The 13053-nt window shown below is 42.9% G+C and overlaps 2 protein-coding genes across 2 annotated transcripts; both read left to right on the top strand.

The window, feature by feature from the left end:
* Positions 1-199: 199 nt before the first annotated feature.
* LOC108876717 (succinate receptor 1) lies at positions 200-1375 on the top strand (the record flags this gene model as incomplete). The annotated part of the gene is made up of 1 exon (XM_018666407.2): positions 200-1375. A coding segment is annotated over one exon (1071 nt), but the record flags the coding sequence as incomplete, so codon positions are not given.
* Positions 1376-1642: 267 nt separating this feature from the next.
* On the top strand, positions 1643-12320 carry slc17a6a (solute carrier family 17 member 6a). Its single transcript, XM_018666406.2, has 12 exons — positions 1643-2426; positions 3893-4148; positions 4598-4716; positions 5705-5819; positions 6906-6993; positions 7224-7310; positions 7863-8005; positions 8088-8237; positions 9578-9710; positions 9796-9906; positions 10003-10130; positions 10500-12320. The coding sequence occupies exons 1-12, from the start codon at positions 2341-2343 to the stop codon at positions 10827-10829; spliced, it is 1746 nt and encodes a 581-aa protein (XP_018521922.1). The 5' UTR covers positions 1643-2340; the 3' UTR covers positions 10830-12320.
* The last annotated feature ends 733 nt before the right edge of the window (positions 12321-13053 follow it).

The following is a 13053-nucleotide window of genomic DNA, read 5'->3' as shown; positions in this document are numbered from 1 at the left end:
TAAAGGCAAAGGATGTTTAGTATGTTCTTCTTTGGGGGTAAATATGTGTCACTAATTTTTATATCTTGTGTACCAAAGCCCTGTCAGTCAGTTTACAATCAAATGAGGCTTTAAATGAAGAAAACACTTATTTTGTAGCATCAGACAGGATACAAACTGTCTTTAAATGTCACTGCGTGTCAAAGCTCTAAGCTGAACATCTGTGCCCATTCAGCCTCCAGAGGAAGCCTTCTGTGACCTGGACACGCGTCGTGTTTTACCGGTGGTCCAACTCTACGTGATGCCCTCCTTCTTCCTGGTGGTGCTGATCTTCGGGCTTCCCCTCAACCTGCTCTCCCTCTGGGTTTTCTTCCAACGCCTGCGGCGCTGGACCCGCAGCACGGTGTTCCTCTTCAACCTGACCCTGGCTGACACCTCGTGGCTGCTGGCCCTGCCTTTCCTCATCCACTACCACCTGAACCGGTTGTACTGGCGGCTTGGGCTGCCGCTCTGCACGGCTGTCAGGACGCTCTACCACAACTACTTCTACCTCAGCATCTTTTTCGTCGCCTGCATCAGCGTGGATCGGTACCTGGCCATCGTGCACCCGCTGCGCTCTCTGGTGCTGCTGGGCCGGAGGAAGACCTGCCTGCTGTGCGTGGCGGTCTGGGTGGCCTCTATGGTCCTCAGCATACCTGTTGCCACCTTGAGTCTAATCCAGACTTGCCCCGGGAGCAACCGCACCGTCTGTACCCTGTACATACTCTTCAGTGAGACCAGGGAGACCCTCCCCTACTCCCTCCTCCTCTCCATCATCGGCTTTCTCTTCCCGCTGCTCTCCATCTGCTACTGCGGCCTGCGCAGCGTCAGGGAGTTGCGCCGCCGGCCCGACCCGCACAACAAGCAGCGGCGGCTGCGGCGGGTGCTGAGCGCGGCGCTGGTTCTCTTCGCCCTGTTTTACCTACCTTACCACATGAGCCGCAACGCCGCCATCGCGATGCGGGCGGTCTACCCGGACGACCCCGCCTCGTGGCGGGCCCCGGACGTGGCCTTTGCCCTGGAGATGTGCTTCTGCAGCCTCATCACCTGCGTCAACCCTCTGTTCAGCTGCTTCATAGGCCGCCAGTTCAGAGAGGAGTTCCACGGCTCTTTTGCGGTCGTGTTTTCCCACTGCCCAGGCATGCAGGTGGCCTCTCTGATCTCCAAGAGGACCCGGATGACGGTGAGGAAAAGGCAGAGGATTTCCACTGTTACACCTGTGTGCGCACTACCTGCACCTGTGGAAATGTAAATGAATGATGTTATTTGTCTAATTCCAGTGTATCATGACACTGTGTAGAAAAGCTTTGTATGTCCATTGTTTAATCACCAGTTTTCTCTGATTGGTGTCAGATAAATACACTGTATATAACAATGGTTTCCAGTCTCCTTTATCTCATTTCATCTCCGTAACTTACACAACACTGCCTCTGCGTGGTTGACTGCGTACTGTACTTTACACTTTCCACATGTGTGAACATCCCACCTTTATTCTATTCCTTAAAACATCTGATTCACTGTTTCTGAAATTTTGTCCTTGACGTTTTAACGCACAGTGTAAACGCAAACTAAACCCGAAAAATAACCGGATGTGAAGGGAGGGTGTAAAAGGAGGGGGTTCACTGCTTTGTGCTCGCTACAGCAAGTGATTTATAAGTGGCCGGAGCTCATCCTAAAATCACTTTCAGCTCAGTCAGATAAAAGTGAAGGACAGGGGTTATGCAGTGGACAATTGTCGCCGTTAACAAATTTTTAAAGCGGTAATTGAATTAGAGGAGAGGAGCGGTGGGAGCGGAGGAAGGAGGGGCGCTGCACGGAGCTGCTGACAAGTAGATGAGCTGTGCGCTGTCCGTGGTGCTGAAGCTGCTGCTCCGCCGCGCTGCCTCGCTGGAGATCCTCACCTCAGATTAGACCGGAGCTCCGCTAAAACCTCTGCACCGGCTGAAGCTTTTTATTTCCCCCCGCCACAATTCCAACCTCGATTTCCTGCAGAATTTCACCAAAATCCTTCACTTTTTACTTTCACTTTGTCTGTTTTCTTATCGCTGGCTGGATCTTAAGATGGCTCTGCATGGATTAACATTGCGCAAGGCAAAAGCGGACTTATTTGACTGCTGTTTTGTGACTGTGAAACCAGCCCTTTCAGACTGAACGTGTTTCTCCTCTTTCTCCATTTTCTGGCTCACCTTTTCAGGACATCGAGACGTTTTCTGTTTTGAAGACAGAGGCGCGTTATTTGGATTAATATCTTAACAATATGCTCATTAATGCCGCACTTCCATTTGTTATAGTATTATAGATTTTTTAAAAGATAATTTGGATATGGAGCCTGGCCAGGAGAAAGCTCTCCCTACCTCTAAAGAGGGACTAAAACAAATCGCAGGAAAGGCCCTCGGGAATCTGTACAGGTAAGGAGGAGAAATGAACATTTCTGCATGTATTTTAATCACTGATTTAAATCTGGTGCGAGAAACTAATCACAGAAAACATCCAGATGTGAAGCTCACACATAGGCCGAAACGTGCACTGCGTTTAAATGCGCTTATTTCTGAATTTTAAAGAAATGAAATCAAGAGGGAAATCTTTGTCTTTATGAGATGAATCACGGGGCAGGATGCTGAAAGCAAGAGAGTCGTGTGGCCCGAATATTTAAGGATCAGATATTTCCCTGGAGGATGATCCCCCTCCACCAGCAGCTGTGGGTGTTTTTTAATAATTAATGAAACAGAACGAGTCGTGACACAAGGTCGGAGGATATCTATTACCTTATGTATCCATCTGTATTAATTCTAGATCGATGGACTTCATATCAATTGACTCCCTATATTCTTTATATTGGCACAGGAACCTGAGTGAAATCTGAGAACTGACTGCACAAGCAAACACATTTTAACCCCAGAGCAGAGGAAGCTGGGTGCAGAGAAGCAGGTTTTCAGATCTATAAAACTGAATTGTTTTAATTCTGCAAATAAATTGGTTGAGTGCTAAACCGGGAAAAATGAAAATACGAAGCACTTTCAAATCACACGTTTTAGATGATCGTTTCTGCAGGCACGCGTCTTTTTTGTTCCATTTTTTTTTGGTGCTGAAATGTCTTTTAGTTGTTGAACTTGATTCCAAGCTGCAGCACAGAAACGTGACTCAAAGCTGTGACAGAGAGAAAAAAAAAAACATCTGTTGGTTTCATTTAAGCTGTAGCAGGCCCTGATGTTTTACCGGATGAGGCCTTCACATTTCACTGTTTGATTAAAAAGAAAAAAAAATCAATGAAACCTGAAATTTCTGTGAACGAATTACGAGTGTGAGCAAATAAAAATACCGACGCCTCGATCAGGAGAGCGAATCAAAAATTAAAAAGCAGCAAAAAATGTAACTCTAAACAACGATGATGCTGATGTTGCTGCAATGCGGTATGAAGGTCATTTTCTTTTCGTTTGCCGAGCAGCCTTTTCTTTTATGGAGACGTGGAGAAGAATTTCAGCAGAGGGTGAAAAAATAAAAGCACAGTTTTTGACTTCAGCTGAAACGGTGCAGGCTTTAAAAGGCCTGTGCCACATTAAAAGAGCAAAAATGTGGACATTGTTAAGGCCTGTGGTTGAAAGAGCACAATGTGAAGATGGGAGATAATTTTCTATGTAGCAGAACAGCGTGAGGGATATATGTGAATAAATATAAAGCACACAGAGGAGATTCATCTCTGCTGTTTTTGCAGAAAATCAAGGAAATCACAGATTATTATATTTTCCAATGGTAGTTTCGGTTTCTTCCTTTAAAAGCACCTAAACCTGCCTGCATGTGTAATTATTTTTCAATAAATCCCACTCCACTATGTGAACCTAAAAAAGCGCATATATATAATCGGCTTGTCGCGCAGGAAGCTTGAAAAGCGGCAGCAAACAGGTGAGGCGATCGAGCTGACGGAGGATGGGAGACCCAGGGAGGACCAGGAGCGGAAGGCGCCCCTGTGTGACTGCACATGCTTCGGGCTCCCGCGCAGATACATCATCGCCATGCTGAGCGGGCTCGGCTTCTGCATCTCCTTCGGTATCCGGTGTAACTTGGGTGTGGCCATCGTCAGCATGGTCAATAACAGCACGATCCATCAGAACGGCAAGATCATCATCAAAGAGGTGCATGTAAACTCCGCCCCGCCTGTTATAGGATACCCCCCACCCCCACCACCAACCACCACCCCTCATGTTTGATAGGTGATGTGGGCCAGAGCCAATAGAGTTTTAGTGGTTAAACCCACCTGGACCCCCCCGGCTGAGCGTATATGTACTTTTTAATTGTATTTCCGGTGGTGGACATGTAAGAAGGAGCAAATAGTTTTGTTTTTACTCATAATTTTTCCTGAAAATCTGCTTTTTTTTTTTTTTTTTTTTTGCTTTTATTAGTTGATCAGTTATCTTATATAAGTACAACTGCAAAGTATTAAAGCATCAAATTAAAGGTAGTTGTCCACTGACAATATAAAAAGGCTTTTGGCCTATGCATATTAATATTTTACACCTATTTTCTATTTTTTAGCGCAGGAAAATGGAATTAAAATGTGTCTTCATTTTACTGTGTCTGAAAGAAAGCGAAATTCAACTGGGACCCAGAGACTGTGGGAATGATTCACGGATCTTTCTTCTGGGGCTACATAATTACTCAGATTCCAGGAGGGTATATCTCCTCAAGACTGGCTGCAAACAGGTAAAAATCACTCGATTATTTTTCGAAATAATCTACAAACAATTAGTGAGGGAGGAGGAAAAAAACGGTCCCTAAATATGAGTTTCCCCGTTGTAGACGTTTGGGTGTAATATCATTATAAAATTTGGGTGTAATATTCGTGCTCGTCAGTCATATGGATGTCGGGCTTGAAGAAAGGAGTCTGACCTTACAGCAGATAAACTGGGGATTTGGCTGATGCCCGCCAGGCGTGCCTCCTCATGTTAATGAGCTCCCGCGGGACGACCATGTCTAATCCTTTATGTTCAGAGGCATGGCAACCACACCAGCCCACAGCCCGGTGTGAAATGCGGTTCTGAGTAATGACTGTAGTGTGATTTCAATAGCCACACCGCATCTATAGCACATTAAGTCACTAACAACTGATTAGTCAGCTACAATTAGACTAAAAGAAATAGAGCAAAGAGAACAATGAGTCTGTAAAAAACTGTAGAAGAAAAAGAAATGATTACAACAAAAGTCCCTTTTAGGAAAGAATGTATGATAGTGAGACTACAAGAAGAGACAGAGTGGGATAAGGTCACAGTATAAGTCCTTGTACATTAACATTATAAGATTGTTAAAGGGATTTTTCATGAGGGAAATGGAGCCTAAATAAGATGCAAGATGAAGAGCTTCATCATGCCAAGTCAGCTGAGCCCACTGACGCCTTCTGCTGCAAACACCTCCTGTCCTCACTCCCCTGGAAACCGAATAACTGCCTGTTGTATGTGTGTGTAGCATCCAATTAGCACTGATTTATCTTCCCTATCCATGTTTATTACTCCAATATGTGGTAAATGATTCTACAACATAGCATTCTGTAGACTATTTTACAGCAAATTAATGTTTAAATCTTTTTCAACTGCTTGAAATTGGTCAATACTGCTTCTATTCTTCTTCCTGAATAAGATGTTGATCTTGTTTCAATAATATTCTGACAAATAATCCCAACACACTGTTTATCCAGAGTTTTTGGGGCTGCCATCGTGCTGACATCCACCCTGAACATGTTCATTCCCTCGGCCGCCCGGGTGCACTACGGATGTGTCATCTTTGTGAGGATATTACAAGGCCTGGTGGAGGTACTGATGCACAGTTTGAACGTCAGATCTCGACCTTTAAAAGACTCAAAAATGATGCCTCATTATCAAGCCGAGAGCTGAACTCGACCCCTGATGAAATTGTCCTGACATTCAATATTTAACCACGTTTTACAGCAAATCCTCTGCTCATGCTGAACTCTCCCCGGGCTCCCTGTTCTGAATTTGCACTGGAAAATGGAGCCCATTATGAAGAAACTCCATTCATTATACTGGCACACAACTGCCAGATTAGTGCACAAACAGCAAACAACACAAAACCCTGAATAGCAGGGATTTTGTGTATTGGTTTACCTGGCCCAAGCAGCCTCATGTTCACATAGAAACACACAGAACAAAGGGGATAAAAACCACTTGATACAGGCGGCTCCCACAGCTCAAGAGAAAGAACACGATTTCAGAGAGAGATGCTATTATCAGAATGAAGGTCATCCTCTTTTGTTATTCTGTTTAGCCGCGTACTGTCTTTTCAATAGCAGCTCATGACCATCGAGACAGAGAGGGAGCGAGAGAGCGAGTCGCCTGTGCTCAGCAGCCGTCGACTTATTACTGCAAATTAAACATTAGCATTTCAGGGTGTCTCCCACTGCAAGCCCCAGCAATTTGTGTCTATCAATAGTTGATTGTATGCCACTTAGTGTGTAATGAAGATTTAATGGGAACAATTCCGTTTTTTCCTGCATGAAGTGGGTAGTCAGCTTGAATTTGCACTGAGTCACACCTAATCCATTAGTCTCTATTAGAAAAGGTCAGCTACAATGCATATCGGTTTGTTTGTTATTAACGGCAATTTGTCTTGTTTGTCTTTGGCAAATAAGGACAGACTACATCAATCAGGCAGAATATCTTCACATTATGTCAACTGTGTTGATTGAAAGAGGGAGAATAGATGTGAGTTTTATTGATGGATTTACAAAATCAAATAACTTGTGCGATTGTGGGACAATTATCAGCCGTGAATCTGAGAAAAAATATGTTGAGTTGAGTTGGTTGAAAATAATCTTTAAGTTTTGTTGAGATCAGCTGATGAGATCATAGTGTGACTGTCTGTCATTTGTCACCGTGCAGGGAGTGACTTACCCGGCTTGCCATGGGATCTGGAGTAAATGGGCTCCACCGTTGGAGAGAAGTCGTCTGGCAACCATCTCCTTCTGTGGTACAAAATCTGCACACATACCGTCGTAATGTTCCTGTGAAAATGAAAGATTGGCTCTTTAGTGTCAATATTGACATCATGTTACTTCATACACTGAAATGAAGGTTTAGAATTACAAAATATTTCTCCTTTAACGTGTGTAAATGTGCAAACACTGGGCCTACATACACACACTGAATCAGCAGCCAGGATCAGATTCTGCTCAGTCATAATATTTTTGTCTTGTTCAGGATCCTATGCTGGTGCAGTGATAGCCATGCCTCTGGCCGGGATCCTGGTGCAGTACACAGGATGGTCCTCTGTCTTCTATGTGTACGGTGAGTGTTGCCTTCATGGATGTAATTTAAAAACCTTTAAGAGAGACCTTGCAACTTTTAAAAAAAGACATAACACAGTGTCTTTCTTACAGATGAAAAGTTGGGCTCATAAGTAATGAATCACACTCAGCCTCTCATGGTCTGTCACACTGCATTTGAACATTATCCCATAATTGTCACTTGTGGGCTGCTGTTCAGCAAAAGTTACAGAGTTTCTCCTTTTAATTTCCCTAAAGTATCTTTAAGGTCGGAAAACTTCCACTCTGTCTAACAGTATCATCTACATTGTATTCTGTATCAACTTGTTCCAGCTCTTCAGCTCTTTATGATGTTTATAAGGAGTGAAATATTCAAACCCAAGACTTCATGATTGGCTTTACCAAACATCCTTTATGTCTTTTGTGCACATTTCCTCAGACATCAGACAGACTCTGGGACATACACTATAATTTAAAGTTTTGTGGGTCTGAGCAACATTTGGCTGCACACCATAAGTTTGTTTGACTGACCTGTGTTTGATTCTTGACATCCTAACTGTCACGATCTGTTCAGGATCCTTTGGGATTGTTTGGTACATGTTCTGGATCTTGGTGTCCTACGAGAGCCCAGCAGAGCACCCGACCATCACAGACGAGGAGCGGCGTTACATCGAGGAGAGCATTGGTGAAAGTGCCCAGCTGATGGGCGCAATGGAGGTGAGTTGTCAATCTGTGTCCCTTGATTTGTAACACTGCGTCCGTTACTGTGCATCCAGCTGACGTCTGTTTGTTTTAACAGAAATTCAAGACCCCCTGGAGGAAGTTTTTCTCCTCCATGCCTGTCTATGCAATCATTGTGGCCAACTTCTGCAGGAGCTGGACTTTTTATCTGCTCCTCATCAGCCAGCCTGCATACTTTGAGGAGGTGTTTGGCTTTGAAATCAGCAAGGTAAATAAATCCCTAATGATGCTCAGTGAAATTTTAAATGGTATAAGAGGAGATACTAGCATTTTGAAAAATGAAATTCATTCATTGTGATTGCAAAAGTATTTATTTTGTGGTCTAAGATGTTAATTTTAGTGTTATTTCTTACTTGGATAACATTACATAGGTGATTTAGGACAAATATTAAAATTCTTAATGGATTAAACCTAAAACTAACAACTTATATGAGCTTATATTGTAGCACCCTCAAGTAGGAGTGGAGGTTAACTTCCCAGCATGCACCAGTGCAACAGACTCCTGGTAGTCTCTTTGAAATTCCATTTATATGCATCTAAACTGCAACAGCAAATATGAGGGAAATGTGACTGTGACTGGATTCGGTCTTCTTTTAATGTAATGTCAAAAATACATGGATACAGATCAGTAAAATATCACTAAGATATCCTGCAGTAAAATATCCACTTAAAGTCACTACAGCATCAGTAAACGTTTTTATGATTATGGTTTGGCACTCAAAGCACAGGTTAGGGAAAGATCATGGTCTGGTTTAACAGACCTCAGACACAATGTGTTTATTTACACTGACTGTAAGAGTTGTGTGCTTTGCCTTTCATCCAGTCAAACCACCTCTTTAGTTGTATACAGATGGAATTTCTAGGTGAAAGGGTTGATTATTGGGTTTTACGTTATGCTCTACATTATCTCCACAAATCCATTGTTGTTCTAGTTTATTATTAAGAGCAAAACGTAGTAAGAGTGTGAGTGTTGTGTGCACAGCTGGTGACAAGCTCCTCAGTATCAATGCATCTGGTGAAGTGACTCAGGGCTCAAGAGTGTTTAAGCCGTTAAACAAGAGTTGGTGTCAATAAAAAGTAAATCTGTTAAATGGTTTGTTTTGACACAGAAACATCTGTTTCAGTCAGATGAATTGAATTATGTTGACGTATTAAAAAAATAAATAAACCATTACCTCATTTTTTAAAGCATTTTTTAAAGCTAAGAAAAAAAATCTGTGTGCCTTGTCACAATTTATCTAAGTGGAATTATCTTATTCCTGCTCTACAGTGTTTGATGTTTTGTGTTGCGCTCTGTCCGCCCTCATGAGTGAATGTCTCACCATGATGACAGAATCCAGCTACTCTTGAAAATTGAATAATCTTTGCCCTGCTGTGAAAGTGTAAAGCATGAATCAAGCTGGTTTGGCAGCTGTAATTCAGCTTCAGGATGAGCCTGTAGGCGCGCTGTGATTACAGCAGCTGGAGTCAGAGGCACAAACACAGACAAAAGATTTGTTCTGAGACTGAGAGATCACTCGTCGTGACAAGCCTTTGATGGTTCCTCAGGTTGGGATCCTGTCGGCTCTGCCTCACTTGGTCATGACCATCATCGTGCCCTTAGGAGGCCAGTTAGCGGACTACCTGCGGACCCACAACATCATGTCCACCACTACGGTCCGGAAAATCATGAACTGTGGAGGTGAGGCTTTAACAACCAGGTCTTTGTTACCGTGATATTACAGAAATCTTTGTCATCAGTTAACTCCTTGTCCTGTTGTTTTCAGGGTTTGGTATGGAGGCCACTCTCTTATTAGTGGTTGGTTATTCTCACAGCAAGGGGGTGGCCATCTCTTTCTTAGTCCTGGCGGTGGGTTTTAGTGGTTTTGCAATATCAGGTGAGTGCTAAAACAGAATGTATTCTTATTTACATTCTACCCTGTCTCGATTCAAACAAAACACCACAGTAAGAATACTCACTCTTTTTGCTCCAGGATTCAATGTCAACCATTTAGACATCGCTCCTCGCTATGCCAGCATCCTCATGGGCATTTCCAACGGTGTGGGTACCCTGTCTGGGATGGTCTGCCCTCTAATAGTGGGAGCAATGACAAAGAACAAGGTGAGTCATTTCTATTCATATGGCGGTGTCACTGTTAGAAGAGAGTGGTGCAGAGAAGATAACCTTTAAAGCCCCTGAAAAAATTGTCAGGTATTAATATTAATCCTAAAGTCTAGTCTGCTTCATCAAGACTGTGTGGGTGTGGTTTGATCAGATTTGATTGACAGTGGCCTGGCAACGTTTCTAAATCCTCTCATCACCCATCTCTGCTAATATCAAAGCAGAGCAAAGACAAAAACAGAAATACAGGAGTTCATGTGGAGGTCGTGTAGGACCCCACTGCTCTGAGTGAGAAGCTGACTGATGTGATCACTAATGAGGGCCTTTAAGAAGTGACTCATCCTGGCTGCATCTCTTTTCTGTCCATAGACCCGGGAAGAGTGGCAGTACGTCTTCCTCATCGCCTCCCTTGTGCATTATGGTGGGGTGGTGTTCTACGGGATCTTCGCCTCTGGGGAGAAACAGCCGTGGGCTGACCCCGAGGAGACCAGCGAGGAGAAGTGCGGCTTCATCGACGAGGATGAGTTGGCTGAGGAGACGGGCGACATCACGCAGGGTTACGGCGCCATGGGCGGCCCAGCCAAGAGCTACGGGGCCACAGCGCAGCTCAATGGAGGCTGGGTGCAGGACTGGGACAAGACGGAGGAGTACGTGCAGGAGCCGGCGGGGAAGATGTACTCAGAGCGCGGCTACTCTTAAAAACCAGACAGCTGTGGTGAGTCTGCTTGCAGAAAAACAGACTCTCCATCGCAGATTGCACAAATAAGCATTATATTAGATATTTAAATCCATTCCGTGTATTCAAGTAAAATGGTTACTTCTAGTTTCAAAAAGCCAATGTAAAGAAATAGTTAATTGCAATGCAGAACAATCCTCATTAGATTCTCATGTTTCTCATCACTGTAGAGCTTCACTATACCAATAGAGGTTGCAAAGAAAACTGCAGGCCTATGTTGTACTTCTTCTTAGGCATCCAAACCTCATCAATCTACTTGAACAACATGAGCCAGATGACACTGCAGTTGACCATCATATAGGGTCTTTCTCTGAAATACCACTCCAATTGCACTGAAACTATAAGTATTCTAAAAACAAGACTCTTATTCTGTTTCTCAAATGTGTTTTATGTACTGTATATACCTGTATACTGTTTCTGTGAGACTTGTGGATTTTGGGTCGTTGATCTGTGTTTAACATTACTATAAAAGGCCATATTTTTCATGGACAGTAACCTTTTCAGGGAGATGTCTGCTTGCAAAAAAGGTCTTCTTCTTCTTGAGCGAGGCCTATAATACACTATAAGACAAAAATAGCGTGAGTGAAGTTGAACCGTAGAGTTTTAGTGTGTGTTTGTTGCATGAATTTTGCTCAGATCAATGTTCTCAGATGCAGCCGCCTCACAGTCACCGATAGTCCTCATTCAGCCTCCTGCTTTGTTCTTAGATTAAGTGTCTTCTGCCATAATGAATAATAAAAACAAACTTTTCATGATCAGGTTCTGGCCGTGGTGTGAGACAAATCAAAAAAGTTTTTTCGAGGGGCGACTGCTCAGAAGACATTGTTTATTGATGTTCGGTGTGCACTGCAATAAATTCTGTGTACCAGCCGCCACCCCATCACATCCTGTTTTGTAATGTGACACTTGGCTTGCTGTATCTAACTGTAATTGTTTTGGAGTCATGTGATGATCAACACTAAGGTGTGTGTTTTAACAAATTACTAGTGTCTGGAGAATCCAGCTTTAGTGCTCATGATGCAGGACATGTTGTTGCATTTTGACAGCGAGGAATGCAGTACTGTATATGAACAACCAGGTTTTGTGATCTCTTGGTGTTTTCTTGGTTGTTCTCATTTGTCACCAAAAGTACTTTCATGGACACTTTGATATTGTCGCGTTTGAGTGGACCACATGAATTAATAGATGGCTCTTCCACCTGACTTTATTTGCTCTTTGAACACTTTTCTTCATTTGCTGTATGGAAATCTGCAAGGATGTTAAAAATATATGAATATTTAAGAATGTTTAAGATGACCAAAAGATGCTCTAACGGCTTTGTGCCTGAAGTTTAAACATTTAAACAGATAAATGTGATTTTATGGCTTCTAATATTGTGTTTAATGAAGAGGTATGTTGATGTCAAAAAGTGTTATAAAAATGATCATATCATTTTATAAAAAAAAAAAACAAAACAACCAAAAGTCATGTTTTTGTGGTCATTGTTTCATCGTGTGTGTTGATGTGTTACGCTGTGGTACACAAGGAAATGTTTTCTCCAATTATATCCTGAAGGTTAGAGGTCCTCAGAGACTAGAGGCAGACTACCTAACAAGTTACCCACCTTCTCCAATCAGTGTCGTGCATCACCTATTCTCTCCATGTTTCTCATTAGTAAATCAATGGTGGAGGTCTCTGGAGTCCAGGGGAGAGTATTGGACACTGTAGCCTGGTAATTGGTAAAAAAGAGAGAGGGACAAGCAATGTTAACGTTATTACAAGAGCTTACATCCCTACACAACCAGTACTACTGTCTGTCTTCCCGAAGAGTCCTGACTTTAATATGCAGTGTAAAAAAATCTGCCGCTGAGGTGTCATGTAGGTGCAGGGAAAAATGTGATGAACCCATTAAATCTCTCAGCAGCATCTCACACTTCTCTGACTTGTGCAGGTGAGAGGAAATATCCTAAGGGGGTTAACTGAAAAGAAAACACATTGTGAGAATGTAAAGTGCATAATGTGGTGTATTATACTTACAATACACACTGCTTTCGCTCAGTGTGTTCTCCTCTGTTTTTACACACCTGAGGTCAATGGTGTTGTATGTGTTGACGCATTCAAGTATTGACCTGGCTCCTGCATTAAATCTAATCACGTGACAAATCAATACTGTTAAACTCTAAAATGCTTCTGATGAAAGTTTGAATT

This window comes from Lates calcarifer, linkage group LG10, assembly GCF_001640805.2.
Source record: "Lates calcarifer isolate ASB-BC8 linkage group LG10, TLL_Latcal_v3, whole genome shotgun sequence".
Classification (NCBI taxonomy): Eukaryota; Metazoa; Chordata; class Actinopteri; family Centropomidae; genus Lates; species Lates calcarifer.
The sequence above is the reverse complement of the archived record's forward strand: the minus strand, read 5'-3'. Positions and strand labels throughout refer to the sequence as shown.